The sequence below is a fragment of the Phoxinus phoxinus genome (genome assembly GCF_949152265.1).
Source record: "Phoxinus phoxinus genome assembly, chromosome: 3".
Lineage (NCBI taxonomy): Eukaryota > Metazoa > Chordata > Actinopteri > Cypriniformes > Leuciscidae > Phoxinus > Phoxinus phoxinus.
Window position 1 is genome coordinate 44,354,185 of NC_136878.1, and position 25,684 is coordinate 44,379,868.

The 25,684-nt window shown below is 40.1% G+C and overlaps 2 protein-coding genes across 7 annotated transcripts in view; one reads left to right on the forward strand and one right to left on the reverse strand.

Annotated features, from left to right (window-relative positions):
- ganaba (glucosidase II alpha subunit a) overlaps positions 1-15,409 on the forward strand; it is a 38,612-nt gene extending 23,203 nt beyond the window's left edge. For all 5 annotated transcript variants that reach the window (XM_079606390.1, XM_079606387.1, XM_079606389.1 and 2 more), the window contains 10 exons: positions 632-728; positions 811-912; positions 5,395-5,638; positions 7,073-7,137; positions 7,221-7,297; positions 9,930-10,004; positions 10,573-10,686; positions 11,471-11,583; positions 13,346-13,446; positions 14,874-15,409. In XM_079606390.1, coding sequence (XP_079462516.1) covers positions 632-728; positions 811-912; positions 5,395-5,638; positions 7,073-7,137; positions 7,221-7,297; positions 9,930-10,004; positions 10,573-10,686; positions 11,471-11,583; positions 13,346-13,446; positions 14,874-14,983 — 1,098 coding nt within the window. In that variant the 3' untranslated portion in view covers positions 14,984-15,409. The remainder of the gene's footprint in view (positions 1-631; positions 729-810; positions 913-5,394; positions 5,639-7,072; positions 7,138-7,220; positions 7,298-9,929; positions 10,005-10,572; positions 10,687-11,470; positions 11,584-13,345; positions 13,447-14,873) is intronic.
- An 811-nt stretch (positions 15,410-16,220) lies between these two features.
- Positions 16,221-25,515, reverse strand: slc25a45 (solute carrier family 25 member 45). 2 transcript variants are annotated; one of them, XM_079606395.1, is made up of 7 exons: positions 25,437-25,515; positions 25,015-25,062; positions 24,724-24,767; positions 24,553-24,624; positions 20,008-20,199; positions 19,672-19,918; positions 16,221-17,411 (listed from the first exon to the last, which is right to left on the reverse strand). In XM_079606395.1, the coding sequence occupies exons 2-7, from the start codon at positions 25,049-25,051 to the stop codon at positions 17,128-17,130; spliced, it is 876 nt and encodes a 291-aa protein (XP_079462521.1). In that variant the 5' UTR covers positions 25,052-25,062; positions 25,437-25,515; the 3' UTR covers positions 16,221-17,127. The 2 variants fall into 2 exon arrangements, with proteins under 2 accessions (XP_079462521.1, XP_079462520.1); XM_079606394.1 differs by lacking the exon at positions 25,437-25,515 and adding an exon at positions 25,273-25,425 and having other exon boundaries at positions 16,977-17,411.
- Between the last annotated feature and the right edge of the window lie 169 nt (positions 25,516-25,684).

A 25,684-nucleotide genomic window follows, 5' to 3' on the forward strand; every position in this document is an offset into this window, starting at 1 on the left:
TGATTATTAACTGAACCCACAGTTAAGAAAGCATCTGATCTTTAGTGATGTGGCTGTTTGCATCAGCTCAACTCAACTTTTATTTATAAATTAAAATGGACCAAAGTGCTGTCCATAAGTATTAGACAACTCCAAAATTACAATAATTCTAAAATACACAAAGACATCAACACATGACACCAAAAATCAGGCAAATAATCACTCACAGTTCTCAGACCCAATCAGACGTTAAAAGCTTAATGAAATAAATAAGTCTTCAAGTCCTTTTTAAAAGTATTCATGCTTGACAAGGATTTCAAAGATAGCGGCAACTCATTCCAAAGTGCAGGAGCCGCAACTGAAAAGGCGCGATCTCCACTACGCCTCAAGCGAGATCGTGGGACGGTTAAGAGCATGTTCTGAGACGAACGTAGATGACGTTGAGGCTGATATGGGATTAACATGTCCTTTCTATACTCAAATTCCCACTTTACAAGTTGTAATTAACAGTTCTAGGAGGACAAGAACGCACCTATAATACTGAAAGGCATCTGTGATGGACTGAAGGAAAATGAAGAGCACAAAAAAGACAGAAGTTGTTGTTGAAAAGTAGTTCTTTCGTTCTCTCTTAACAATACATCTGTATCTACAGCAAAAGGCGACTGCAGACGGCCTGATTCAGCGCTCGGGGGGAGTGGAGAGACCTTTCGTTCTGACCCGAGCATTTTTTGCAGGATCTCAGCGTTACGGTGAGAAACACCTTCACTCCGGACACGAGCCTCACGTGTTCGTAACTGTGTGGTGATGACTTCCTCTTCCTCTGTGGCTCAGGTGCGGTGTGGACCGGAGATAACGCAGCTGAATGGGGTCATCTGAAGATGTCCATCCCCATGTGCTTGAGTCTGGGCTTAGTGGGCATCTCTTTCTGTGGAGGTGAGCGGTTACTCGAGTGATGATCAGTGATGGGAATAACGGCGTTATAAATAAACGGCGTTACTAACGGCGTTATTTTTGTCAGTAACGAGTAATCTAACTAATTACTGTTTCCTCCGTTACAATAACGCAGTTACCGTTACTGACAATAAAATGCGGCGTTACTATAATTGAGTTCACTGAAGCGGTTTTCATCCGATCGGGCTCTTTTCTCCGCCATAGGAACTGCAAACTCTTTTCTCTGGTGTGTGTGTGTGTTTCGAGGCGCCGGACTGGACAAAAGCGAAGCGAACGTCGTCAGCGCGCGAGAGAGACCGAGTGTGATCCGTCCGAGAGCGCGCTCGACAGTTCGCGAGAGAGACCGAGTGTGTCCGTCCGAGAGCGCGCTGGACAGTTTGCGAGAGAGACCGAGTGTGATCCGTCCGAGAGCGCGCTCGACAGTTCGCGCGAGAGACCGAGTGTGTCCGTCCGAGAGCGCGCTCGACAGTTCGCGAGAGAGACCGAGTGTGTGTCCGTCCGAGAGCGCGCTGGACAGTTCGCGAGAGAGACCGAGTGTGTCCGTCCGAGAGCGCGCTGGACAGTTTGCGAGAGAGACCGAGTGTGATCCGTCCGAGAGCGCGCTCGACAGTTCGCGCGAGAGACCGAGTGTGTCCGTCCGAGAGCGCGCTCGACAGTTCGCGAGAGAGACCGAGTGTGTCCGTCCGAGAGCGCGCTGGACAGTTCGCGAGAGAGACCGAGTGTGTCCGTCCGAGAGCGCGCTGGACAGTTCGCGAGAGAGACCGAGTGTGATCCGTCCGAGAGCGCGCTCGACAGTTTGCGAGAGAGACCGAGTGTGATCCGTCCGAGAGCGCGCTGGACAGTTTGCGAGAGAGACCGAGTGTGTCCGTCCGAGAGCGCGCTGGACAGTTCGCGAGAGAGACCGAGTGTGTCCGTCCGAGAGCGCGCTGGACAGTTCGCGAGAGAGACCGAGTGTGTCCGTCCGAGAGCGCGCTGGACAGTTCGCGAGAGAGACCGAGTGTGATCCGTCCGAGAGCGCGCTGGACAGTTTGCGAGAGAGACCGAGTGTGTCCGTCCGAGAGCGCGCTGGACAGTTTGCGAGAGAGACCGAGTGTGTCCGTCCGAGAGCGCGCTGGACAGTTCGCGAGAGAGACCGAGTGTGATCCGTCCGAGAGCGCGCTGGACAGTTTGCGAGAGAGACCGAGTGTGTCCGTCCGAGAGCGCGCTGGACAGTTCGCGAGAGAGACCGAGTGTGATCCGTCCGAGAGCGCGCTCGACAGTTTGCGAGAGAGACCGAGTGTGTCCGTCCGAGAGCGCGCTGGACAGTTTGCGAGAGAGACCGAGTGTGATCCGTCCGAGAGCGCGCTGGACAGTTCGCGAGAGAGACCGGAGTGTGTCCGTCCGAGAGCGCGCTGGACAGTTTGCGAGAGAGACCGAGTGTGATCCCTCCGAGAGCGCGCTGGACAGTTCGCGAGAGAGACCGAGTGTGTCCGTCCGAGAGCGCGCTGGACAGTTTGCGAGAGAGACCGAGTGTGTCCGTCCGAGAGCGCGCTGGACAGTTCGCGAGAGAGACCGAGTGTGATCCGTCCGAGAGCGCGCTGGACAGTTTGCGAGAGAGACCGAGTGTGTCCGTCCGAGAGCGCGCTCGACAGTTCGCGAGAGAGACCGAGTGTGTCCGTCCGAGAGCGCGCTGGACAGTTTGCGAGAGAGACCGAGTGTGATCCGTCCGAGAGCGCGCTGGACAGTTCGCGAGAGAGACCGAGTGTGTCCGTCCGAGAGCGCGCTGGACAGTTCGCGAGAGAGACCGAGTGTGTCCGTCCGAGAGCGCGCTGGACAGTTCGCGAGAGAGACCGAGTGTGTCCGTCCGAGAGCGCGCTGGACAGTTCGCGAGAGAGACCGAGTGTGTCCGTCCGAGAGCGCGCTGGACAGTTCGCGAGAGAGACCGAGTGTGTCCGTCCGAGAGCGCGCTGGACAGTTCGCGAGAGAGACCGAGTGTGATCCGTCCGAGAGCGCGCTGGACAGTTTGCGAGAGAGACCGAGTGTGTCCGTCCGAGAGCGCGCTGGACAGTTTGCGAGAGAGACCGAGTGTGTGTCCGTCCGAGAGCGCGCTGGACAGTTTGCGAGAGAGACCGAGTGTGTCCGTCCGAGAGCGAGCTCGACAGTTCACGAGAGAGACGGAGTGTGTGTCCGTCCGAGAGCGCGCTGGACAGTTTGCGAGAGAGACCGAGTGTGTGTCCGTCCGAGAGCGCGCTGGACAGTTCGCGAGATTGACCGAGTGTGTGTCCGTCCGAGAGCGCGCTGGACAGTTCGCGAGATTGACCGAGTGTGTCCGTCCGAGAGCGCGCTGGACAGTTCGCGAGAGAAACCGAGTAGGCCTATGTCCGAGCATAATATAGTGTATCATCTGCAACGTTTTAATTAGTTTACATGGTTATAAAATAAAACTCCAAAATAACCTGCATGGGAACGTTCAAAGAAAACATCTTTGTTTGACCGGTTGTGAACACGTGGGGAAAACACGACTAGAATTTGGCTTAAATAACGTTACCTGTAGGTTATACAAATAAAACCCCAAAATATTATATTTTATTATTATTATTATTATTTAAGTTGGTACGTTGTTCAATATTATATTGAGAACACTTTTAGTTAAACTGTTTACATTTGTGAGGAAGAAAATCCTTCAAGTAGGCTAGTATGTCTACCAGTTTTAAAGGTTTTATCATTTTAATTTGCACTATAAAGAGTTTATGTGTAGCCCTATGTTTATTTTTTATTACTTCTTTTTGGTACATTTCTTAAGAAGCATACCGGTAATTTATTTTTGGATTTGTTGGCCAGTTGTGGTCTGTGCAATAAATATTGAAAGTTCTAACCCATCAATGTTTTATATTAGTTCTAGTGTCCATTTCATTCATTTAACATTTTTAATATTGGGGGTATCCAAGATATTTCACATATTTAAATTTTTCGTTTTTTTTCAATAGTTACTTTGCCTGGTAATTAGTTACTTTTGTAATGATATAACTCAGTTACTAACTGAGTTACTTTTTGTGAGAAGCAACTATAACTATAACTAATTACTTTTTTTAAGTAACTTGCCCAACACTGGTGATGATGCAAAGTCTACACTAATGCAACTGAGAAGTAACATACAGTGTTTGCAATGGGTAATTAAAACTGCACACATACAGGTGAAACTCGAAAAATTAGAATATTGTGCAAAAGTTCATTTATTTCAGTAATTCAACTTAAAAGGTGAAACTAATATATTATATAGACTCATTACATGCAAAGTGAGATATTTCAAGCCTTTGTAAACCATAATCATCAAAATTATAACAAATAAAGGCTTGAAATATCTCACTTTGCATGTAATGAGTCTATATAATATATTAGTTTCACCTTTTAAGTTGAATTACTGAAATAAATGAACGTTTGCACTATATTACAATTTTTCGAGTTTCACCTGTATTTAGATAACAGCCGCCAAAAGTTAACTTGTTAATATATCTTGTTAATTAACTGGCAGAAATTTCTGTCATTTATGACAGCGCTTCTCTGCCATGGACAGAATCCATGTTTTCACAGTTATACATCTTCTGAGAGTCTCTGGATCCAAAAAGAAGTGAAGAGGCAGAAACGAGCGATAGAACCGTTGCTTATGCACATGTTAGTTATAAATAAAAAGCATGTAAATAAACTGCCTAATGTTATAGAGAGAAATGTCGAGCCCAGGTAGAGGTACAGGACTAAGAATCTTTGGGGGTGTTAATGGACTCAATACATGTTTTTGTCAAAGTCTTTGACAAAAACATGATTTTTCTCAGCTTTTTGCTCAATGTATCTTTTGATATAATTCATGTTCAGATGTTCATACAACTAAATATTAATTTAAAAAAAAATATTTCAATTGTTTTGCAGTACAAATGCAAATACATTTGTATTAAATTAGAAAAGAATACAAGTATAAACATTTAACTATGATCCTCACTTAATCTGATATCTTAACTATTGCCACCAGGATTTTTGCTTGTTTTCTCCCCAGGTTTATTTAATAAATATAATGTTTTTGAAATACATTTATTTGAAATGGAACTATCCATTTTATAAATCATTTTAATGCATCCTTGTTGATTAAAAGTATTTTTATTTTTTTATATATATAATTTTTATTTTACTTGGCCCAAACTATTGAATGATAGTGTATCACTGTTTCCACACATAGAAAACGGCTGTTTTGATAATATTTCACAATATTTCAGTTTTTGCTGTTTTTTTTATTAAATAAATGCAGCCTTAGTGAGCAGAAGAGACTCTTTCAAAGACATAAAAAAATGTAACTATTCAAAACTTTTGACCGGTATTGTACATTACATTTACAAAGCAGCACTTTAAGGTCATAATTTCATCAAAGTAAAGTGAGTGTAAAAAGCTTTTTTCTTTTGGTCACACATGCTTTACCTTTGTCTTTCTGTTCCACAGCCGACGTTGGCGGTTTCTTTAAACATCCCAGCACTGAGCTTCTGGTGCGATGGTATCAGGCAGGAGCTTACCAGCCGTTTTTCCGTGCACATGCTCACATAGACACTCCGCGCAGGGAACCCTGGCTGTTCGGCCCAGAGAACACCGGCCTCATCCGGGAGGCGGTACGCCAGCGCTACGCTCTCCTGCCCTACTGGTACCAGCTTTTCTACAACGCTCACCACACCGGACAGCCTGTTATGAGGTGAGTCGGCACAGTGACACTCGGGGGAGAAAATTAATGGCGGGCCTGGGGCAAAAATGCCCACCAAATTCAAGATAAGGTGGCAAAAATTTCCTGCACAATTAAACTAAACATAAGAAAGAACATAAGCAGAAAACCCCCAGAAAACAGGTTGCAATGCCGTTCAAGTGTGTGAATAGCAGTTGGCGCTCTGCCTTTATAAAGCGGCACTGAACACCAATTCCATTGAATCGTTCTTCTTCATTGACTGAACAAGCTTGACATAGAAAAGCACCTCTTCAATGTATTGTATCACAAGCTGCCATTGTGAATGCACCAGATTAAAAAAAATAAAAATAAAAAGTTTTAAACTTTTAGAACCAGGGGTTCTCAAACTTTTTTGGACACGGCCAGTTTAAAACTTTTTTTTTTTTTTAATCTGGTGCATTCACAATGGCAGCTTGTGATACAATCCACTGAAGAGGTGCTTTTCTATGTCAAGCTTGTATCACAAGCTGCCATTGTGAATGCACCAGATTTAAAAAAAATTAAAATAAAAAGTTTTAAAAGGGGCCGTGTCCAAAAAAGTTTGAGAACCCCTGGTTTAAAGGTATTGTTCTCCCAAAAATGAAAATCATCCCATAATTTACTCCCCCCTCAAGCCATATGAATGTGACTTACTTTCAGACGAACACAATGGGAGTTATTAAAAGCACATGCATCCATCATCAAAGTAATCCATACGGCTCCTAGGGGTTAATTAAGGCCTTCTGAAAGAAAAATATCCACATTTAAAATTTCAGCTAAAATCACTAGCTTCCGGCAACGGCCATACATGCTTTGATCCGTACAGTCGAGTATGACGTAGCTCCTCTTCTCTTGGATCGAAATCCTAGGACATTTTTCTTAAAAACTTACTAAATCTAATTCGTGACCGGTGTTTTGTTTTGCTCTATCCTCTGCGCATCTGCGTTTGTCAAATCTCACCTCACCTAAGCTTACGTCATGCGTCGGGTCAGAGGTCCCCCCCCTGCCGGAGCTCGACTCTCTCGGTAGCGCATGTACGGCTGTTGCCGGCAGCCAGTAATTGTAGTTTATCAAGTTTTAAAAATGGATATTTTTCTTGCAAAACTGCTTCAGAAGGTGTTTATTAAACCACTGAAGCTGTATGGATTACTTTTATGATGAATGGATACGCTTTTTCTGCTTCAAAAACTTCCATTGCTCCTATTGTGAACTATTCCTGTAAAGCGAAAATGAATGAAAAATGTTGATCTGCTCTTTTGACAAATTTTTTTTTGCAGAGTTGTGCTTTATCACACACATTTCTGTTGAGCTTATGAATGCAATGGCCAATCAGAGGCGTTTAGATTAGTCAACACTGAAAACACCAAATGTAGTATTAGGTTTTAAAAACAAATGTTCATATCATTGATTGACTCCATCTTTTTGTAGACCTTTATGGGTAGAGTATCCTGGCGACGTAGCAACTTTCTCAATTGAGGATGAGTACTTGATTGGTGAGTTTTTAAACATGAATTATGATTATTCCAAATAACTGTTGTGGCAGAGAAGGCTAACACGGGTTTATTTCTTTTCATAGGGAAGGATTTACTGGTGCACCCCGTTACCGATGAGGGCGCTACTGGTGTTACTGCCTTTCTGCCCGGGAAAGGCGAGGTAAAGTATTTCTCAACAATGAATAGCTCACCCTGAAATGATTTTTATTTCCTCTAAGGGTGTGTTCACACTTGGATTGTTTGGTTGGATTAAAACAAACCCTGGTGCGATTGCTCTGTTAGTGCGGTGTGTTTGAATACGTGTTTAGGGTCGATGTTAAAGGAACACGCCAACTTTTTGTGACTTTAGCTTATTCACCGTATCCCCCAGAGTTAGATAAGTCCATACATAACCTTTTCATCTCCGTACGTGCCGTAACTCTGTCTGATGCACCCACTGCTAGCCTAGCTTAGCACAAAGACTGGAGGTAAATGGCTCCAGCTAGCATACTGCTCCCAATAAGTGACAAAATAACAACAACATTTTCCTATTTACATGTTGTGATTTGTGTAGTCACAGCGGGTACAAATAACAAGGTCACATGAGACACAGCCATCTTCTAACCGTATACATACTGGGAACTATATTCTCAGAAGGCGAAGCACTGCTACTTCTGCGGAGTGATTTGCTCGCAGCGCCTGAGTAGGGCTGTGCGATATGACGATATATATCGGATGGACGATATAAAAAGTCTATCGATTCATAATATGCTCTATCGTTCATATCGTGGTGTCGCAAAAAACATTGTTTACGGCAAAACTTTTTTCATCATTTGGAGGACTGCAATCTTACACGCCGCCATGAGAATGCAGGCAGAAACGTGAATAACATGGCGAGTGAAGGGTGATAGAACCGGGTGTTTCCGAGCAGGACCAGCCAGGACAAACCGAGGAGCTCGTTCCTAAATGAGGGGCTACCTCTGTAGCCTGAACATGATTTGGTAAAATTTCTTTGTTTAGTTGACTATTATATTTTGATAATGAACATGCTGCTATGTCAAGTTAGCAATGCAATAACGTGTGCGCGTGCCGTGAAGCGTCGGTGCGATCACAGGAACAGGAACCCGTTACTCCGTAATTTATGGTCATACGGATAGAAGCAAAAAATTATTCAAAACTGTAAAGCCGTAAAATACAGAAAACAAGCTCGATTCCCTTTTCTAACATCTCGGTTTCCTTTTTGTGAACTTTGGACCCTGTCGCATGATCCGAAGCTCAGCAAATGCTTCCTTTCGTTTTGTTAATCTGTAATTATTTAAGGCAAATAGCCTATATTTCGCATATAGGCCTAACGTTATTTATTAGTTTTATATATTTAGCTTTATTCAGTTTTCTCCGTTCACAGAAGCGCTTTAAGTGCGTGATGTGACGTTGTGTGGATCCATGTTCTACACTATCCTGCAATTTTCGCTGGTTTCAAAAAACAAAAAGTTGCATATTACCTGCTATTCATTTTCACTGAAATGTAGGCCTAATTTTTTGACAGTTGGTGACATACAGTATGGAAAACTAACGCCAGCGCATTCCCATTGCGACTTATCAATGATGACTGACAGCTGAGCATGGGCATTTCACTCACGTTGGATAGGCTATGCGCGTCACATTTGCTCAGTCTGTACTATTTTAATTCATGATTGGTTGACTGGCAAATTAAAATAGTTAACAGAACGATAAAATAACGTTGTTAACCGGGTAATGGCCATTTCAAATAAGCGTGTCTGTTCCATAGACAGTATATAAACGGTCTGTTCAGAACGATTAAATTTAATTTGGTTTCCGGTTCTGGTTATGCTCCTGTCAAAATTTCGTTTGTTTGTTTTCGTTCATTGAACAGGTTCAGAGCCCTGATTTCTGCTACATTTTAAACATCTTCCATTGAATTTTTACATTTGGTATTTTATATAGCAATATTTTATGTAATCTGTAATCATTTGTTTTTGAAAAGTGTTTTAAATTTCGTTCATATTTTATATTTCTACATTCTTAATCAAACATTTGCCCATTTTTTTTTGAGAATATTATATATATATATATATATATATATATATATATATATATATATATATATATAACATTTTTGAGGATATACTTAATATATACTCAATATATATATCAACTTTTCTTTTCTTTGATATATGCTAAAAGTATTTTTCATGTAGTAATTATATATATAAATTATTAATTGATTGAATTTACAGAAAAGGTACTATATCGTGATATATATCGTTATCGGGATATGAGATGACTTATATCGTGATATGAGATTTTGGTCATATCGCCCAGCCCTACGCCTGAGACGCCCCGTGGTGAGGAGACGAGAGTTCGCTCAGTGTTGCGCTAATCACTCCGCAGAAGTAGCAGTGCTTCGCCTTCTGATCACAACCTACAATCTACAAATCACAACATGTAAAAAATGTTGGTGTTATTTTGTCACTTATTGTGAGCAGTATGCTAGCTGGAGCCGTTTACCTCCACTCTTTGTGCTAAGCTAGGCTAGCGGTGTCTGCGTCAGACAGAGTTACGGCACACACGGAGATGAAAAGGCTATATATGGACTTATCTAACTCTGGGGATACAGTGAATAAGCGAAAATCCTAAAAAGTGGCTGTGTTCCTTTAAAATGGCAATGTTAAATGGACCAGGACTAAATGGTTCGGGGTTTTTTGGTCCGTACCAAGCGAACCGAACACCAAGTGTGAACACACCTAAGTCTCTCTAAAGTCTCAAACACTTGCTCTGGGTTGCTCTTGTAGGTCTGGTACGATGTTCACACTTTCCAGAAGCATGATGGGGATCAGAGCCTCTACGTTCCTGTCACCATGAGCTCAGTAAGCCCTGACCTTTTCTGTTATTGACTCTTTCATTTGTTTGTAAAGATTGCATAAATTAAGAGCTAAAACATCGTGGTCTTGGGTGTTTTACATTGCTCAATCAGGATTGGTTCAGATCAGGGTTATTATAGTTAACTGAAACCATAAAAAAACGTTGTTGCTTTAAAATAAAATTAACATCAACTAAAATAAAATATTTAGTTCAGTTAGTTGTCAAGGCAACAATTTCATTTTCATTGAATTCAACTTAATGTACTAAAATAACAAACTAAAATAAAAAATAATAAAAACGATATTGGCATATAATTTTTTTTTAAACTACATAAACATGACTAAGTTATAACTATAGTAGTATCTGAATGATACTAAATACACAGTGGTTTAGATTATTTTTAGACATTTCCATGACAGGTCAAATAGATTTTTATATTCCTATAGACTTATTTCAGGGATAGTTTTCTATGATTGATTCCTGCAACTATACTTTGTGTTTCGGTCTTTATCAAACCACTAAATCCCACCTTTCTATCCGTTGCTTCTGCACTTCCTCTGTCTCGTGTTCCAGATCCCGGTTTTCCAGCGAGGAGGGTCCATTATCTGCAGGAAAGACCGTGTTAGGAGGTCGTCCTCCTGTATGGAGAATGATCCATACAGCCTGTATGTTGCTCTCAGTTCTCAGGTAATTCATCGTCTCCTGGTTTGACTGTGAAGAAGCAGTCCAATCCAAACAGAATGTGACGGTATACATGGATATTGTTTTCATCTCTCAACCTGTTTACAGCTGGTATTAAGATGCGTGTTGGTGGATCGGGCCCAGAAGACACATTCCCATTTACACCTGGTGTTTTAATCCGTCTCTTCTGTCCACTTTCAACCACTTCTGTCCTGATTTATTCGAGGGGAGGGTTTATGGGCGGGTAAATGTATGGGCTTTATCAGATATTTCGGTCTAATGGACAAAATAAGCTCTCACAATTTACATATGAACATGACCGGAGACGACTGAAGAACATGTGGAGAGCATCAGCTTTAGTTTCTGCTCTGACAGACACAAGATCACGCCGAACACTGCGAGTGTGTGTTAGAAATCAGGAATGCTGAGAGAACATTGTGCTTGGTACGTTTTTCCTCTTCAAACCAAAATTGGGTCTCCAGCCGACAAAGTTTAAATCCCGTCTGGCTCGAGCGCTTCCCATGTTTACTCATTAGGTCAGGAATGTTTCTTTCGTGACTGTTTGAACACATTCGATCACATGAGCATTTACACTATGAAAGCAATCCGGTCGAATGTGTTATCCACTACCTCTGGAAGTGGTCGAAAGTGGACAAGCTCAAAGCTTTTAGACCCGTTTACTCCTGTATTTAGAGTCGTCCACTTGTGATCCGATCGACCAAAACGCATCTTAATGCCAGCTGTGAACAGGCCATCGGTGCTCCACATTCACTGCTGTCTTCTTCTTCAGGGCTCAGCTGAAGGAGAGCTGTACATCGATGACTTCCACACCTTCAACTTTGAAACGTCAAAGCAGTTTGTCCACAGACATCTGTCTTTCTCTGCCAACATGCTCTCCTCCAGGTTAGTCTGCTGTCCTTTGCTTTAAGGCTGTGACACCAAACCGACAGCAAACAACTAGTGATGAAAGCCCACTGTGTTGTTGGCTTGTGTTGTGTGCGTCTGGGCCAAACAAAAGAAGCTGTGCTTGAATACAGCGCAGACTACAGCCAATGGCAAACTAGCGTTTGTTTTGTGTCTGCATGAGAATAAATAATGGTCTATATTCATCATTTAAAATAGGAAACCCAAACTAGGACTGTGGATGTACAAACCGAAAAGCAAAGCAGTTATTACTTACCATTTGTGACCCTGGATCACAAAACCAGTCTGGAGCCGCACGGGTATATCTGTGGCAATAGCCAACTATACATTGTATGGGTCAAAATGATTGATTTTTCTTTTATGACAAATATCATTAGGATATTAAAGGTGCTGTATGGAGTTTTCAGCGGCATCTAGCGGTGAGGTTTCAGATTGCAACCAATACGTTTACAAGCGAGTGCTCGTGCTTTCTTTTGTTTTTTATTATTATTATGTGGAGTTTGTGTTGGAGTCTGTGTTGTGCTGGTCGTTTCCTAGTATTAGCAGACTCCATGTCAAACTTGCAGTGTCGTCGCTGTTGAGTGCAAAGTCAGTAGACGAGGCGAGAGGCGAGAGGCTCGGGAGAGCGCATGCAGGTCTCAGTCACGTCACTGGATTTCACGGCAAATCCGACCCGGAGACTTCACATAGAAATACTTGCTTTCAGAGGTAATAGCAAAACCTGCCAAGTGGATCATTTTATTGTGAGATTACAACCCCTTCACACACAGGCAATAAAAAATGGATTCATTTTAGTAGAAAAACTCCATACAGCACCTTTAAGTAAAGATCATGTTCCATGAAGATATTTAGTAAATTTCCTACCGTAAATATATAAAACATGTATTTTTGTGAGTGAATGCAGCACAATCGTGAACATAAATGCACAACTTTTTTTTTCTTTTTTATATATTTTTTTTCTTTAGCAGATTTTTAAATGACAATATGTGCATGGCATATATGAAAAACATCACAACCTGCTTTTTTTAACATCCATAAAAATGAATAAAGAAAAATTATACAAATATACAGAACACTCTAAACTCTACCCAACCCAAAACATCCCACAAGATAAATAAATAAATAGAAAAGGGAGAAGAAAAAAAAAACCTCAAATCTCCAATGAAGGTACAGTCTCAACAAAGGAAATAGGATTCCACGTTTTATAAAATGAGTTACAAATGCACAACTTTAAATTTCGATTCTTTTTTTTGCACCCTCAGATTCCAGATTTTCAATAGTTGTATCTTGGCCATATTGTCCTATCCTAACAAACCATACATCAATGGAAACCTTATTTATTCAGCTCAATCTATATACATCTCATTTTCAAAAAATGTACCCATGTGACTGGTTTTGTGGTCCAGGGTCACATTTTGAATATGAATCATGTTGATCACTTTATTCATCCAGACGGCCATCGTTATGAAAATATTCCCGTATTGAAATGCTCAGATGACCGAACAGCCAGAGTTCTCTCGCTCAGTGACCGGTTAGACATACCTAACCGGTCAAAATATCCACTATTGGGTCTGACTTGTGCCGACGCTGCAGAACACACTGCAAAAACTGGGCCGACTGTCGGCTTGGTGCGTCACAGCCTTGTGTTTAAGAAATGTATAAATAGCAGTTAAAGTTATCTGGACAGAAAAGTGCAGTCACGCATCACTGCCATGCTGTTTCTCATCTCTCGTGTCGTCAGGAACCTGTCCCCAGACTCCCAGTTTTCCACCGGCTCCTGGATAGAAAAGATTGTGATCGTCGGAGGCGGTCAGCCGTCCTCTGTTACTCTGAGAGATGCAGGTCAGTGTCACTGTTGCTAGTCTAATATGTGACTGTGATATTGTTGCTTTTCGTTTGATAAATTGCTCATTTGTTCTGTAAGTTGCCTTTTGCCATATCCTTTTGTTTTTAATATCCAGTGCCTTGCAGTCAATAAAATACCATCTCAAACTATGAATTTAAATGGCATATGTCATTTTGTAGAAGTTAGTTAGCCAATTTCACTACAACTACAAAACATATGACTTTTCTTAACCCCTTATATTGGCATACAGCCATTACATATTTAAAACAGTAATATCCTATACTAAACCTAAACTAATCTTGACAAACTATATATCATTTGAAAGCTTACAATCTCTAGTTTACATATTTGGTGAAAATAAATTACAGAGGAGCCGTAATTTATCAATTTGCAACAAGAATATTTTCATACTCCTAAGGCGTGTTCAGACCTTTATTTTGAAATAGTGATGAACATGAAAAATCATGAAAGAATGGTAGAAACCTCAGTTTGTTTTCATGCCAAGAGTTCAAAAGATAGCATCCATTCAATTATTGTAGAAAAAAAGGTCTGAAAATGTTTTAAATGTAAAGAAAATGATAATAGATTCAGCATTTGTGATGTGGCAGCGAGCTATAATGCACATACGCGATCTTTTGTGTTTCTTAGAGGTTGAATTTATTTCAAAATCTGCCAAACTTCCAATACTACTTCTGAATAGGATGTCTACTTCATAAATTGTATGAAACTTGTAAAAATAATGGATCAGATCACTCAAACCACATATGGAAATGGAGGCGCCCTTATATGGGCAGTAATGTCCACTAGTGGAGAAGTGTGGTACTGCGCCCAAACTAAATCTCACTGAACGCTTATTTTTTTGAGATATCAACCTAAAATTTGAAACACAACTTGTTCAGATTTTTTTTCTTTTTTTTTCCGCATTTCTAGAATCCACCAGGTTTTGATAATATATATTTTATATAAAATATGAATAATTAAATTTGTACGTACATTCATAAACTCAAACTTCTATAACTTTTTTTGTTTAACTTTCTTAATTTATTTCACTTCTACAAAAATCTGTCAAATGTCTTCTTTAAAACAAGACCAATCTTACATCTATATTCCAAAGCATTCTTGAATTACAACCATTTAAAAGGGGGTGCCGCTTAAGTTTTTTTTAAAATACCGATTCAATTATTATCCGCTGACAGCATTTAGAAACCAAACATTTATACAGTCGTACTTCTGTTGTTTATGCATTTACAAATGGACATATGTTGTTGGGTTTATGTTGATACAAATAAATTTCAGCTTTATTTTATTTTTTTAAGGATATTTTTGTTCTTTTGATGCTGTTGTACAAAAAAAAATTTGGGCCAAGAAGTAAAACCAGTTAAGATTTTGCACAAAATATGTAATTATTATTATTTTTTCTCAGATGGTACCGAGTCGACGTTAGAGTTTGAGTTTGACTCTACACATGCAGTCTTGACTCTACGCAAGCCAGCGGTCAACGCGGCGGCAGATTGGACTGTACTTCTGCGGTAACACAAGCACGACACGCAAACACCAGAAGAAAATACGGCACTTAACGTCACATGACCAGACACAAGCATTACAAAACGAGACCAAACAGAGAATGGGAACATGCAGAGGGAAATTAAGAAATCAAATGTTTTTAAGATGATATTTGTATGTGTTGAGATCAATATGAATGCAAACTATATGAGTTTGTTTAAATGAACAGGACCAGGAAATTAAGAAAAGTGTCTGATGACATTCTCCTAAACTTTATTGTGTGATTTCAGGCTGAACTTTTTCATTTAGATATGTGTCAATTAGCAATTTAATCATTGGTTGAATGTTTAAGGAATAGAGGAGGCTGATTATTGTTTGTACAAATTAGAATTTTCTTTTTTCAAGTATTTTGGCATCAAAATAAATACATTTTAACATCCAGAAATGCGGTTTGCACTAAGATATGGTATTGTGTTTTCATTTTTACGTTTTCACTAAGCAGGTTAAATCTGTGCATTAAACAAAATTATGAATGGTACAAAAAAATCATATTTTTGAGATGCAAGAACGGCACTTCTTTCTCTAAAAAAATTTGTTTAAAGCCACGAGTCATGTACCTAGATCTTGTAGGACATTTTATTAGGCTTTGTGCTGATCGACAAGGACAACGTGTTTAAATTAGGGAGGAAGGACATGCGACATGTTTTTCTGAAACCGACCGGATTGGTTGGACTATTAATAAATCATTTGAAAAAATTAAATGACCAATGAAAACCAAATGACCAAGTTGGTTAGATTTCAAAATGTATTAATAGATGTGTTATGTATGTATATCATTGTTTCCTAGAGCACAAAAGCCATCAATGAAGTATTTAGTAGCAAGATTGTGTTTAATATCGTAAGACTGAATAATAGTTATAAACGGCCCCTGGAAGTGACTGAGGCTTTTTAGCTGGTCTCTGAAACTGATTTGTTCAACATTGAGCAGGCTTAGTTTTTTTTTTTTTAAGGATTGAGACTCGAGGATTGAGAAAACGAAGAACAGGGAAATGTGAAACAGAAATCGGATTTGCAAGACAAAACATCTTATGTAAATTGAATGAGGACATCCTATCCTAACATCGCGTCTTTATTGAGCAATCAGCTTGTTGAAATGAAAGGTACATCAGAGGAGTGTGTCCAAGCTTGATGACTGCGGAACATAAGTTGACTATTAAAAAGAAAATCTGAACATCCGTCATTGTTATTGCCTTTATTTATTATTTTGGAGTGTAAAATGCATAAAAACTTGATGAAATATATAGTTGGTTTTAATAAATGGAACATTACAGTGTGTATAAATACAAAATAGAATTGAATTTGGTCTCTCTTTTTATGTTATGTTAATTTAACCAGGAAAATTAAGTGTAACGGGGACATAAATTTACATTTGATGTATATATAAAAAAAGTACTTTGTCATCTCATTTTAAAACACCAGTGATGAACAATATCAAAATATCCGGTTACCTCGACAAAAAAGACAATATAATTTTTCCATTGGCTTTTGGATTATAGCAGAAAATAAGACACTCTGACACAACAAAAATGTATGATACTTGCACATTTTTGTCCATCATGATAATCTTCATAAATGACCCTAAAAACAATCACCAGAAGTAAATGAAAATGAACCACGGTCACATGACTTCAACGTCACCACCATTAAGATTCAGGCTGTGAAAGTGAGTTTATCTGTTAGATGTGATGATGTTTAATGTCCCTCACAACCTCTGGAGTGCCATGTCGACGCACAAATAAGGGTTAAGAAATCATATGTGGGTAATACTGAGGTATGTTATGTTGTAGAATAACTATCCAGACCTTACAGCTGAAACTGGAAAAATTAGAATATTGTGAAGTTTTCATAAGCTGTAAGCCATAATCATCAAAATTATAACAAATAAAGGCTTGAAATATCTCACTTTGCATGTAATGAGTCTATATAATATATTAGTTTCACCTTTTAAGTTGAATTACTGAAATAAATGAACTTTTGCACCATATTGTAATTTTTCGAGTTTCACCTGTACTTCAGGCATTTAACCAAAAACTCATTGACTTCAGGAACCAGTGCTAAAATGCGAACTGGTTTCCAGGTTTGGGCCTATAACTCCTCCAGCACGCCGGCAGCTCTCAGTGTGAGGAGTCGTCAGTCATGGCTCTCATTAGCATCTCAAAGCTGAGGAAGGTCACCGCGTTCACAGGGAACGCTCTGACACTGTTCAGGAGGAGGCCTTTGAAGAGCACTCGCACGCCCTCCTCACACACACTCACAGTGATGCAGTGCAGAACACCAGCATACACTCGACCGCCACCTCCACACATCTGCAGGCGCGCCTTCACCACGTCCATGGGTGTGGCGCAGGCCCATGTGACCACACCAGCAACACCACCGGCCAATAGCACGGCGTCCTTACCTAAAGCACACATGATGGGGATGTTACTCAGTTTATCATGTTTGGGTTTCCTGAAAAGCCGTTTTAATTACTTAGCCAAGTAGTCGTTCCAACCAGTCTTCAGAAATCACAGAACTTAATAAACTTAAAAATATATATTAATATTCTATAAATATAAATTAATATCTCATAAAATTGTAAAAAAGATCATTGTAAAAAAATTTTTTTTTGTAATTTTATATATAAATTAGTGATACTTTACAATGTTTCATTTGTTTTTACTACATTAGTTACCATGAACTAACATATGTCATAACATAAATGTTAATCTCAACATTTACTAATACATGATTAAAATCAAAAGTTGTATCTGTTAACATTAGTCAATAAACCTGAACTAACAATGATCAGATGTATTTTTGTTCATTGATTTGAACAAAGATTTGTATGTACTGTAATGTATTTATTGCGCATTGTTCATTAATATTAATGCATTAACTAACCTTAACTTATGGAACCTTATTGTAAAGTGTCGCCCATAAATTAATATACCATAACTTACAAATATACTAACAAAAACTATAATATTACATACATTCTATTATATGTATATTAATATACCATAAACATAAATTCATATTTTTATCAATTTGATTAAACTTCACAAAAGTTAAGTTAACTAAATTATTTGTATATTGTTTTATGTATATTATCTATATATATATATATATAGAGAGAGAGAGAGAGAGAGAGAGAGAGAGAGAGAGAGAGAGAGAGAGAGAATATCATACACTTATATAACATGAATATAATACAATAATATATTATATACCATAAATATATATTTTACACAATACTTAATTTTTTTTACTACTACCATACATATAAACCTAACATAAATTATATTACATACATTATATGTATATTAATATACCAAACAAATTCATATTTTATTACATATGAATAATCTTCCCAAAATGAAAACAATCTAATAATTTGTACCATATTTTATATACATCATATTTTTGAATATATCGTAAATTAATATAACAAATACAAACTATATATATATTTACACTGTAAATAAAGCCATAAATACAAACTTATGAATATACTTATAATTATAATATAAATATACTATATATTAATATATAGAACATACAGCCATTAATATATAAAATATGAATATAATATACTGTATGCATATGAATATACTATAAATATAAATATTAGATTTTTTTTATACTTCATAAATATACCATAAATGTAAACTTACAAATAAAATACTAATGTATATTATAATACACATATACAATATAATAATACACAGCCATAAAAATATAAACTTAAAGGAACCGTATGTAAGAAATGTATTTCAATTAATCATAAAATGGCCCTCATATGTCAGTAGACATTAAGAAATCATGTTAATTTCAAATACTTATATCACTGACAACAGTAGTCCGGCCAGGATATTGTCATTTAAAGTGAAGTTGCAGCCCTCAACTGATGTTGATGTTGTCATGTTGTGTTTTGGCCTGAAGCTCCACCCTCCACCTATCCACCAATCACGAAGTCAGTAGTGTTTCGGCATCCGGGTTGCTAGATCTGCTCTAGTCTTGCCATTGAAGCTCCTTGTAGCAGCCGACGTTCCTGCTGGATCCTGCAGCCTATCTGGCAACCTCGAGTCAGGGGGGATACACCCATAGATATACATAATAAAGGCTAGATGTCTTACGGCGGAGTCTCGAACGGCATCACCCGGTGGCCATCTTGTCACAGGGAAGCTTTCTGTAAGGTGAGTGATCTACACAAACACAAATACTCTTATCTCGCTGTCGCTGAAATCTTGACGGATTTACAAACGGTTTGGTTTCTTACAAACGTTATTAACGTGGCTATAATTCTGGATTGTTGAAATATATAATATTATAATTATTCATAAGTACGCAGTGTCATAACTACATCTCTGACGTTTATAACAAACCAACCCGTTTGAAAATCGGTAGAGAATTGAGCAAGTTATGGTTATTTAAAAAGTACATGCACCATTAAAACAATGTTACGAGTGAGCGAGCCCCCCGTGGCAAGATGGCCGCCGTGTGCGGACGTCAACCTCCATTGGCCAGCAGCGCAGACGAGACCTCTAGCCTTTATTATATGATATCTATGGATACACCGCTCTACAGTAATTTGAAAGTGATTGCAGTACCAGTTTTGGCCACAATCTTACATACGATTCCTTTAATGTATGAATATGTATTTCTTCATTCCCAATCACCTGGCTGCTTCCCTTGCTCCGTCATCATCCTGCAGATGAGCTCGTACGGCAGAAAGTAAAGTCCATAACAAGGCACGTCTCGTAGGGCCAGAGCCCACACTCCTCTGAACAGCCCTCTCACCCCGTCCTCTCTTAAGATCACAGCTACACAATGCGTGGGGCCTCTGTATTTATTCCCACCAGGCCTGCCCTCCGTCTGGTTCTGCAGACGCACCTTGACCAGGTCTATCGGCGCTGTAACAAACAACTGTCGGGGGAGAGGATCAAAACAGCACAAGTTAGTGACATGCAATGTGCTCCTTTAGATTGTTTTGCACGCTTGGTTCCCAGACGTGCCTGTGCTAGACCTGAGAAGCATCCAGCAATGAACACCGCTGTGAGCGGCGAGCGCTTGTTTTGGTCAGAGCCGCTGCGCTGGTGGGGTTGGGTCAGGTAATCCAGGGCATTACAGTAGGAGCCAAAGACCACAGCGTTGCTAAGGGCAACAGAGATGACAGGAAATGACATGCCCTTAAAAAATCCATGGAACTGGAGAATAAAGCAAAAAGAAGATCTGTCATTAAAGTGATTCACTTTTAATAAACGCAAAGGTAATTTATTAATTATTGCTACCATACATGAGCCTGAGTTTATCCATACACAACCATTAACATGTTTTAATATCTATTCTGCTCACCAAGGCTGCATTTATTTGATCAAAAATACAGTAAACAGTAATATTATATTATAACTGTCAGCAAACAGAAGAATACAGCACAAAGGTAACTTCCACAAAGGGTGTTTATTTGCAGGTAAGTGCAGGAAACAAACGATCCAAGCAGGCGAGTGACTGAGTTCATTAAATAGCAGCAAACACTTAGCTGTGAATAACAGCTCTTATCTTTGTAGGTGCAAACTGGAGGGCTGGAGACTGAAGATGACTGAATACTGAAGATAATGGAAGACGGGATCGTAACTGGTAAGTATCACAGGAAGGTAGTTGGGCAAGTAGCTTGGTATGGATCAACAGGTAAGTAAACATATGTTAGCGTAGCGTCCAATGAGACCAGACCATGAGGTGACTGCTGATGTGTTGATGAGGTGATAATCAGTGGCAGGGGTGGTGATGGCTGACTGAGTGCAGAGGGGAACCTGGAGGGATGCTGGGAAATGTAGTTTTGTGGTGACAGGGCTGGTGACTGAGGTTTGTGACTGGAGATTGTGACAGTACTCCCCCCTCCCTAAAGGTGCGATTTCCTGCCAAAATAAATCCAACTGGGGAAGAAGCCAGGACAGGATGAGCAAGGGTAGAATCTGATCTCCACAGTGGAGCTGAAGACCTCCAAGGCAGAGCCGAAGAACACCACAGACGAACTTAACCCCAGACTCAGGGACTGGAGTTGACACTGGAGCGGACTCAGGGACTGGAGCAGGGACAGGAGACTCAGTCCTGGAGACTTGGGGACTGGAGCAGACTCGGGGGCTGGAGCAGACTCGGGGGCTGGAGCCCATACCGGAGCGGACTCAGGGACTGGAGCAGACTCGGGGGCTGGAGCCCATAACGGACTCAGAGACTGGAGCGGGGACTGGAATCTCAGTCCTGGAGACTTGGGGACTGGAGCGGACTCAGGGACTGGAGCGGGGACTGGAGACTCAGTCCTGGAGACTTGGGGACTGAAGCGAACTCAGGGACTGGAGCGGGGACTGGAGACTCAGTCCTGGAGACTTGGGGACTGGAGCGGACTCAGGGACTGGAGCGGGGACTGGAGACTCAGTCCTGGAGACTCAGTCCTGGAGACTCAGTCCTGGAGACTCAGGGACTGGAGCAGACTCGGGGGCTGGAGCCCATACCGGAGCGGACTCAGGGACTGGAGCAGACTCGGGGGCTGGAGCCCATTCCGGAGCGGACTCAGGGACTGGAGCGGGGACTGGAATCTCAGTCCTGGAGACTTGTGGACTGGAGCGGACTCAGGGACTGGAGCGGGGACTGGAGACTCAGTCCTGGAGACTTGGGGACTGGAGCGAACTCAGGGACTGGAGCGGGGACTGGAGACTCAGTCCTGGAGACTTGGGGACTGGAGCGGACTCAGGGACTGGAGCGGGGACTGGAGTCTCAGTCCTGGAGACTCAGGCACTGGAGCGGACTCGGGGGCTGGAGCCGACACTGGAGCGGACTCAGGGACTGGAGACTCAGGGACTGGAGCAGACTCGGGGGCTGGAGCCCACACCGGAGTTTGTGGCAGAAGAGTAGGCAAGCCTTTGGGACATACTACTTCGTCATCTTTAACGGACAGCTCTGGCGCTTAGTTACGTGCATCCAAATACTTTAATTTGCATTAAAAATATGAGACGGTTATCCTGTCACCATTTAATCCTCTGGGGTCTGAGGTGTTTTCTGGGCCCTGGAGGTGTTCTGACATGCTCTGGCATTTGTGCTCATTTCTGTTACTTGTAACATTTTCATGGCCAAAGTCTGATTACACTGTATTCACCACAAACTCTGATATAATAATATATGAGCAGCATGTATGTAAAAGTTCGTAGTTTTAAGAAAATTACGTTTATGCATGGTTTGTGGAAAAAAGTGTAGTCACTGAAATAAGGCCATAAAACCCATACTGATTATTTGTTCACAAGACTTTAGAAAATTGTATAATGTAGTCAAGAATGTTTGCTTCAGAGCGATGTGAAAATCATCTAATCATAGTTAACCCTATCCTCAACATTCAATGTCATTTTCATAGTTCATGTTAGTTAATAAATTAACTAATGTTGACAAATGAAACCTTATTTTAGTGTTACGTAGAAATCTTTATAACATTGTAAATACCTTCAGTTTACTGTCACTTTTGATCAATGTAATGCTTCCTTGGATAAAAGTACTAATAATTTATTTCAACAACAACACAAAATCATACTAACCAATCTTTTGAACGATAGTGTATGTAGCATAAAGAAGCATTAAAGTTTGTGTCAAACTTTGTACAGAATTATTACACAAGTGCTGAGTTATAACAATGAACATGATTTTGAGTTAATGTTGCTGTTGTTGTATTTATTCAACATAATGTGAAACATAATGCAATACAGGTGTTTATAATTAAATAAAGAAATCACAAAAATTGCATTTTGTTGTTGTTTAGTACTGCCCTGGTTTCACATACCAGATATTTACATGTATGCCACAGGATAAAATAATAAATGAAAGTATACAAAATATTCTGTTCACAAAGTTACATTCCCTTGGTTCTTACTATGGTGCCTTACTTCCTAAATGAATGTTTGCATGTTTTGTGATAGTTGTTCATCTTGAGTTCCTTGTTTGTGGTGTTCAGAATAATCCTCCAGGTCGTTACGTTCGGTTTTCCAGCATCTTCTGACCATTTGAGCTCTTCCCAAACGTGCCATATGCTGTTATAATCCATGTTTTCACAATGAAGATAACTGAGGGATTCATACACAACTATCACAAAAGGTGCAGACATTTGCTGTGTCCAGAATCGCCCCGGAAGGGCTGCCGCTTCTGCATTGTTTGTGCTTGCCGTTTAATAATCATTTGTCACTTAGCAAACTGGCAGATCCAGTAGGAAGATGAAAAGATTTATAACTCTGTCTTGTAATGTATAAAGCTTAATTCATTTAATAATCAATTAAAAAGGAATTCATACTTGTATGATGTTACACTGTAGCCACATTGGATCAGCGGTCTGGAAAAAGGATGGATGGATGAATAAGCTGCGAGCGCCATCTTCTGGTTAGACGTGAGAATTAATTTAGCATGTGACTCACAGTGCATTATGGGTATTCTCTAGCGGTTGAGCGTACTTTGGTTGTATACTTGATATTGCGGTGCATTATGGGATTGAATGAGTGCACTCGATTACGTCCACTATGTTTTCGGACACCACTACAAATGGCTGTTCCCTGTTTCAAGGGTATAGGGTGCGATTTCGGACACAGCCATTGATGCTTAAGAAAGCAACACTCTGATTGGACACACCTTGTCACCAATCATCTGCTCATCATGGAGAACATATGTAACGGAGGCCAGCTAGTAGTTGCTGTGCGAGTAAACCTCACTCCTCTGATCTCAATAGGCGCTCTAGCGACAGATGCTAGAGGCTGCAGTCTTTAGCCTCCTTGTTAGAGTGCCTGACTCTCATGCCGGAGACCCGGGTTCGAGACCCGCACGAAGCGGGGTGAGTAGGACCCGGGTGGAGGGGTTACACATATACACACTAACACTGTGGTGCGTATAATGGTGAATAGCATTTGTGGGAAGCTTTGATGCATTTACTTAATGAGAGTGAAATAAAACAGTCCGAATCGAAGCCGTTGCTGTCACTATTCCCACTTCACTGAATGAATTCCTCCTCACCGACTATGGGACTGTCATCAACCTTCATCGTCTGTTCTCCATAGTCTGCTCTACTGTGTTTGCGTCCTCCATCTGGTTTCCTCATATACTTGTCTCACCTGCCAACTAAGGGCCGTCTTTATAAGTGCACGTGTTGTCAGTGAATCATCCATCATCAATATTGAGTTCATCTTCAGTCTGCCTCTGATTCCTGTCACACACACTATATTTATAACCAAAGGAAGGTAAATCTTTTGAATACAATGGGGTAACTTGATATTTTGTCTTGTGGTAAATATGTAAATATATTATGATAAATTACCTTACAGATTCTTGCTACAATTTATAAGCCTAGGAGTTTATCTCTATGTAGCATAAAGAAGCATTCACATTTGTGTACAGAATTTACATAAAAGCTGAGTAATAACAATAACTAATCCAACCTACTGCTAATCCCAATACTAATCCTGACTACTATCACAGATTTCGGCATTACAAACATGACTGAGTGTATACACGTGTGTATATATGTAGTGAAGACTTACTCCTTCATGTGTGTATGTTTTGACCACACAATCAAATATCCCCTTATACACAGACTGGGTCTGCAAGCGCACCTATGACCAAAACAAAGGTATAAACTAGTAATCAGTAATGTCAGTGTTTGAAAATCACCAAATCATCATCCTTTTTTTTCTACTGTCAGGGAAACTCACCTTTATTGTGTCCAAAGGGTGTCCGACAACTAAACCAACAGCACCTAACACCACATATGATTAACCCTTTGTGAATCATTTACTGTACAAGTTTGCAATTTGGAACTGTGAATAATTTTACATATAAGAATATCATGATACTAACAGGTTTTACTAACAACTTTTTTTTTTTTTTTTTTATCAATGGATTATAAACCGAGCAGATTCAAAGTAAAAAAAAAAAAAAAAAAAATCACGTTATCACCAGACAACGTTAGTTAGTTAGTTGTGTTGTTCTAAGAATTAGCGTACCTGAAATCCATCCCGCGATGAACTCCTCAAACGGCATGGCACATTTACCTGTTACAATACATCCATAATAAATAAATAACACTTTCACAATATTAATCCCAGGTGAAATATGTGTTCTATGCGCGTGAAAAGGTCGTGAAGGGAAACCAATGAAAGGTCCTGTCAAAGTTCAGCCAGCGAACTGATATATGAACCTCAGCACTACAACATACAGAAACATCACTTCTATAACTGTCGCACAAACAAGCTTCTGCCTACTTTCACGACATAACATTCTTGTGTCCATTTTATCCCACAGATCCAAGCACTTTGGCAGAACTCTTCTTGCTGAGTAAACAGTAACGTAACCGAGCGACTGTCTGCAAGCAATGACTCTGACCTTTCCTGAACTCAACAAGTCCACATTATTTGAAGAAGCTTACCTTATTGATGTTGCCAGAGGTAAACAGAAACAGACATGAGAGTTTGTGTGGTTTTTAAGAGTTAGGCTACTCTACTGCCGTCTGGTGGTTATAATGTACCTTAACTGTTAACTTGCGTTTTTGCTCAACTCGATTGTTATTTATGTTAACCATTAACAAGTTTACATTTAATAAAAAATCAATTAATTAATCAATAAAACACACACACACACACACACACTTATATATACAGAATATACACACAAATA

Coding starts and splice junctions, on each gene's coding strand:
- slc25a45 (XM_079606394.1), bottom strand. CDS start 25,300: ATGGACACAAGAATGTTATGTCGTGAAA. Junction 24,768..25,014: donor CATCGCGGGATGGATTTCAG/GTACGCTAATTC, acceptor ATGTGGTGTTAG/GTGCTGTTGGTTTAGTTGTC. Junction 24,625..24,723: donor ACCCTTTGGACACAATAAAG/GTGAGTTTCCCT, acceptor TTTTGGTCATAG/GTGCGCTTGCAGACCCAGTC.